Source organism: Haliotis asinina, chromosome 1 (assembly GCF_037392515.1).
Source record: "Haliotis asinina isolate JCU_RB_2024 chromosome 1, JCU_Hal_asi_v2, whole genome shotgun sequence".
Lineage (NCBI taxonomy): Eukaryota > Metazoa > Mollusca > Gastropoda > Lepetellida > Haliotidae > Haliotis > Haliotis asinina.
The window spans coordinates 38,042,664-38,048,663 of NC_090280.1; the positions used below are offsets into that span (position 1 = coordinate 38,042,664).

At 41.7% G+C, this 6,000-nt stretch overlaps 1 protein-coding gene across 1 annotated transcript in view; it reads right to left on the reverse strand.

Moving 5' to 3' along the window:
* LOC137272400 (protogenin B-like) overlaps positions 1 to 5,622 on the reverse strand; it is a 38,514-nt gene extending 32,892 nt beyond the window's left edge. The window contains exons 1-4 of the mRNA XM_067804780.1: positions 5,190 to 5,622; positions 3,317 to 3,491; positions 2,042 to 2,184; positions 1,275 to 1,387 (exon numbers count right to left, since the gene is read on the reverse strand). Of these exons, the coding sequence (XP_067660881.1) occupies positions 1,275 to 1,387; positions 2,042 to 2,184; positions 3,317 to 3,491; positions 5,190 to 5,244 (486 nt within the window). The 5' untranslated portion in view covers positions 5,245 to 5,622. The remainder of the gene's footprint in view (positions 1 to 1,274; positions 1,388 to 2,041; positions 2,185 to 3,316; positions 3,492 to 5,189) is intronic.
* Positions 5,623 to 6,000: the final 378 nt, after the last annotated feature.

Genomic DNA, 6,000 nt, shown 5'->3' on the forward strand with positions numbered 1-6,000 from the left:
GAAGACGAAGGTGACAAACACATGAGATAATGTTGAGGGCGGAGCCATTGCAACATTGGGAGACTAAGGTAGTCAAGATATGAGCAAGTGTTGAGGTTTGGGAGACCTAGGTGATCAACACATGAGACGGAGAGTACGGAGACATTGCAAAATTGTAAGACCTACGTGATCAACACACGAGGCAATGTGGAGGGCGGAGACACTGCGATATTGGGAGACGAATATGTTCAAGACATGAGAAAGTGTTAAGGTTGGCAACATTGCAACACCGGGAGACCTAGGTGATCAACACATGAGACAGTGTTCAGGATGGAGCCATTGCAACATGCAGGACAGATGCAAACCTACACGTTGGGATCTTGATTAGAATTGGTTTTCTGTAACCCACGCTTGTCGTAAGAGGCGACAAAAATTATCGGGTGGTAAGACTTGGTAGAAACATGACCATTCATCCCAATTACCTAGAAAGATTTTCTTGCAGATGATCACGGGACTGTCTGGACCAGACTCGAATATTTACAGAGTGTCGCTGTATAGCTGGGATGTTGAATGCTGCGGTTAACAACAACCAACCAAATGGCTCTCTAGTTGTCACTAGATAACACCACAACACTACTGACTGAGTTTGGTCTTACGCCGCCCACGACTGTTAAATACCATATAAACATTACATGTTATCCACATACAGTATGCTCTCAACGATTTAAAATTAAATAGCAGATAAATTAGATACCAGGAAACTGTTAAAAAACAACAACATTAAACATAAAGTATAATTAGGACCACACACGAATAAACATGGAATACAGGAGACCTATCAACATGATTAAATATACAGAACAGAATGAGTGAGTGAGTTATAATTTATTGTCACTTTGGCCATTTTTCAGCCAAGTCGTGACTCAAAAGGGTAATACTTAATAATGTATAATGTTATATCTTAAAATCTGTCTGCGAAGGATAGTAAAACTAGAAAACACACAGAACTAGGCTACGGATCACCAGCAACTGAAGGCTGATCACCACACGACAGTACAGTGCAAACAGAACAGAACAGAACAGAATTTCATTCTCAAAAACTCGCACGGTGATATGTAGAAAGAATGCAGGTTATAAATAAACCATTCAGATCATATCATTTGAAGAGGCACATACAGTATAATATATATTTGAATATTTTGAGGATGAGTGGTTGATAGCCAGTTCTCATGAGAAACATAAATTTACAGATTGCGGGATTCACACACTAATATTCTGTTAACACAATGTCTCACCTTGTCAAAGATAAAAGAAGGTTGCGGACGGCCATCCGCTAGGCATGTCAACTCAAACCTCTTGCCGACAACGGGTGTACTCCAGGTAGGGGGCACCTTGATGGAAGGCAGACCTGAAAAGTGGAATCTAGTTCAGAAAATGGATTCATTTGTGAGTTAAAATATGTGTGATTCGAAACATGCCTTAGCCATTTAAGCTGTATGAGGGCAACTGTAGATCAATGGCAACAAAAATACGAGGTATAGATTCTAACACCGGTTTCAAGCAAGTTATGTGAAGAAAAGGGGAGCATGTAAACACACTGAAAAGGGTTTAAAGAAATTGAAGATTATTTTCACAGATATGGCTTCTCATAAATGACCAAAAGGTCACTCATCGTTGGCATACATATATCCATACATCCATACATCCATACATATATCCATACATCCATACATCCATACATAGATCCATACATACACACAGACAGACATACATCCATACATATATCCATACATCCATACATACACACAGACATACATACAGACATACAGACATACGCACGCACGCACACACACATCCATACATACACACACAGACAGACAGACAGGCACGCACGCACGCACGCACGCACGCACACATACATAAATGCATGTTTTTCTGAGATTAACTCTGCTGAAAATATGAAGGTTTCAAATCGGTTTCGACGATCGACCTTTACCCTGTTTCACAATACTGAACTTGTATCATAAATTTGGATACCATGCAGACGACAATCTACATTTACCGTTTGTATTGAGACTGAGCTGTATCTGTTTCGTCATGATCTTGCTTCCAATCGTTCCTCGACATGTGTACCTTCCTGCATCACTATTCACCAGTGTTACAAACTGGAGACTGTTACGGTTGCCCATCTGGTTGGAGTAAATCCTGCAGCAACAAGGGGAGAGAACACATTCAACTACATGTTTATATTAGGTGACAGATATTTAAGACCTGATTTCCATGTGAGGTTTATGTGAGTTAAGACAAAAACATTCTCCTCTTCGTTAGAGGATTACAGTTCTTGTTGTTTGTTGCTGAACGCTGCACACAGCAATATTCTGGCGGTCTGTTTATAATCAAGGTCAGACCAGGCTATCCAGTAATTAGAAACATGAACATAGATCTACCAAGTTGGGATAGAATTACATGTGCTACCATTTCAGCGAGCTTGACCATCCGATCCCGTCAGTGGCCTCTTACGAAGAGCAGAGATTGCTGAAGATCAGTTCTAACCCGGATATTCACGGGCCAGTTACAGAATGAAGGTGAGATATATATGGCTGGAATGTGACAGGCAAATAGTAAATGTGACACATTCAGCAGGATTGTATGGTGCGTTCGATATAGTGAATGTGAGAGGAATGGAATGAATGAATGAATGAATGAATGTACAGCAGGGATGTGGACATATGGACTAGATGAGAGAAAAGAATACCAAATGTAAGACATGTACAAGGATTGTGAGAGAAACAGAAGTGACAATGAATAAAATGGACTGATCAGCGGAATGTGGGAATAAATTCCTTATGAGAGAAACTGGTGAAGTGAAATGGGGTTTAACGTCACATGACGACGGGCATGCGTGTGTATGTGTGACTGCTTGTACTAGCCCAGACTGGTCTTACAGTGCTGACTCACTGAGATATCATGCTGCAGTTAAGAATACCCCACTCAGGCATATTATACTGAGTCCGAGCCGACCAGTCATTGTTGTACCCATCAAGGCCGAGCGCCAGGTAGGGGCCAACAAGTACAATCTACCAAATCTTAACGTCTTTTAATGTGACGTGGACGGGATCAAACCCACAACCTTCCGTTTTCCGGGCGGACGCTCCAACCACTACACCATGGAAGTGGTTTGTGAGAGGAACAAAGTGACTGCGATATCTATAGTGAGAATATTCATATAGATAAATATAGCGTTTCTAACTGAACAGCAGTTGTAAGAAACATCGAAGATATCAAAGAGATTGAATCAAGGTAGGATTATAGGAAACATGAACTTCAGCTTTCCTACCTGGGTGTTCGCATATTGCTGTAAGGTCCAATGACATTGCCCTTTGTGTCCAGCCATTGCACGTTTGCTCTTTGTCCGATACCCATCCCTACAACCTCACAGTTTATTACTAGACCTTTGCTTCTTGAATTAATTACAATCGTAGTGTCCGGATTAAGCACAAGTTCTTGGGCATCTGTAACAAGAAATGAATTACGTTCAGATGGATCATGGGAAGATGTATCTCGAGCATCCGCCAGTGGGTGCAGACGTGAGGGACGCCTGGTCCAGACGCTTACAGTGACCAGTTTTATCTTCCAGAAACTGTTTCTGTGTTTGCCTATGTGTGGCAACATTGGTTTCCTATCAACATGGTAACAATAAAGATCCTTTGCATGTTGAAGTCATTACAACTGTAGTATTCGAATTAAGCACCCGTTCTTGGGCACAGCGATAGCATCAAAGATAGAAAAAATCATCACGCTGAAGATGGACAATGGGAGTGTGCATCTCGAGGATGCTGTCCTGTCATGTTCAATTTTTTTTCTAAAATTGCAGACAAGTACATATTTCCTAGGACTAAGATGAATCGCTAGACTAAATTCTGCAACTTCATCCACACACGATATCATTTTGACGTTACTGGCGTGCCCCAAAATTGTCTTGTTATAGGGTTGGTCGTGACAGTAAAAGTATTTAGGCAACTTTCATTTCATGAAATATGTAGTTTTGCACGTTTGGTTTCCTAGTCTCCAAAAGCTCCCTCGCCACAAGTCACTGCAGATGAAGTCTAGTGGTTAAAGCGTTCGTTTGCCAAGCCGAAGACTCAAATATCACAGGTCAGTCGGCAGTGACCGCATTTTTAGGTGATGTAAACTTGAACATAGATACAGCTTGTAGAGACGGGAGAAATCTTTCTGTGTCAAACACGCAGTGTGTAAGAAATTTCAGAACTGGACTACTCGGGTATTACAGTACACCTTAACATGTAGGCGGGCGGATCGATTAAACTACTCTAAGTTTTTTCAGGGTAGATCACAAAGTCATACAGAGCCCCAGTTGTATGATAAACAGACAGAGGAGTGCATCCATGGCACTGGTACTGTTTCTGAGCATTTAGCAATTGCATATCTTAAGGTAATGGTATTGTATGGTGTCACTTTTTAACTGCTTCCTGTGACAATGGATTGTACGTTTTCAGGATGGACGTCGTTGCTTTCATAATGCATTCGATTTCATAATCAAGCCGCGAAACAGAGGTAATACTGCTGGTGCGGCGTAAGGGAACATTTACTCACTCACTCACCCGACTAGAAATGCATATAGAAATATTAGTTTCAAAGAGTTATTAACGGACAGGTAATCTGTAATTCCGAATTTCGACGAAGTTGTAAATAAGTGCGTCTGGACCAGACTAGCCAGTGATTAATAGCACGAGCATCGATCTCGGCAACAGGGACACGATGACGTGTCAACAGCTACCCAGACAACCCGATCCTATGAGCTGACGTTGGTCTGCATAGAGTAAATGTGACGAAAAATATCAACCCTAATAACAAATCAGCTGCTCAGATGACGTCATGTGATCAGTTTGTTACATCATGAACAAAGCGGTGACGTCATTTCGAGTTCGTCATATAGTTTCAAATGACCCTTCAGCATTTACAATCTTTAAAATATGTAAATCGCACATTGACTACACTAATAATCATACCCAATAGTTGTTCATATGTCGAAAATGATTACACTGTATTCATAATTTTGCAAAAGAAATATAAAACACACGAAAAATGTGACAATGTCGCGCGATACCAGGGGTATCATCATTTCAATAAGGCTCTCATGTCAAAGGTGGGCTGCTGACAGAGATCATCCACTAATTCACAATACTCACAGCTAAATCCGACGAACAGCAATGGCAACACAACAGGCGTAATAGATAAATCCATTCTGGACACTGTCCTTTCTTGTCCAAGCAACGCCTGTTAGTAAACTTTGTCCATCGCTCAGTCTCCGTAAACACGCACTGGTTCGCCACTCAGAGCAAGTGCTTGATATGTTCCTACGCGGTAATGAGGCGGTTAAGCTTGTCCCTTCCGCAAGATAACCCGTTAGGCCGACTGGTAATGTGACGGTAATTGTTAACAAAGTCTACGCTGTTTCCGCTGTACGGCATATCTTTCGTGTGAGACATGGGATGTCTTCGCTAATTCTATCTGTCAGTAACGTCACAGAAAAGTCGTGCCATATCGGTCACTGTTGAATGTCAACCCATGCTCCACACAAACTCACTCTTGAATGTCACTGGCTCACATACGCTTGCATGTCGCCCACTGATTCTTTCACTTTCAAATCACTCACTCAATCTTTCATGTCCCTCACTCACTTTTTCTCTCTTGCATGTCGCAAATTCATCTATTCTCTCTTGCATGTCCTCATTCTGTTGCAAACTCACTCAGTCCCTCTTACAAGTCTCTCACTCAAACTTTCTTGCAAACTCTCTTGTCGCTCACTCACTTACTCGCTCTTGAATGTCGCTCACTCACTTGTTCTCTTTTGCATGTCGCTCACTCACGTGTTCTTTCTTGCATGTCGCTCACTCACTTATTCTCTCTTACATATCGATCACTCACTCTCTCTTGCCTGTAGCTAACTCATTCACTCTGTTGCATGTCCCTAACTCACTCACTTGCTTGACCTCACTC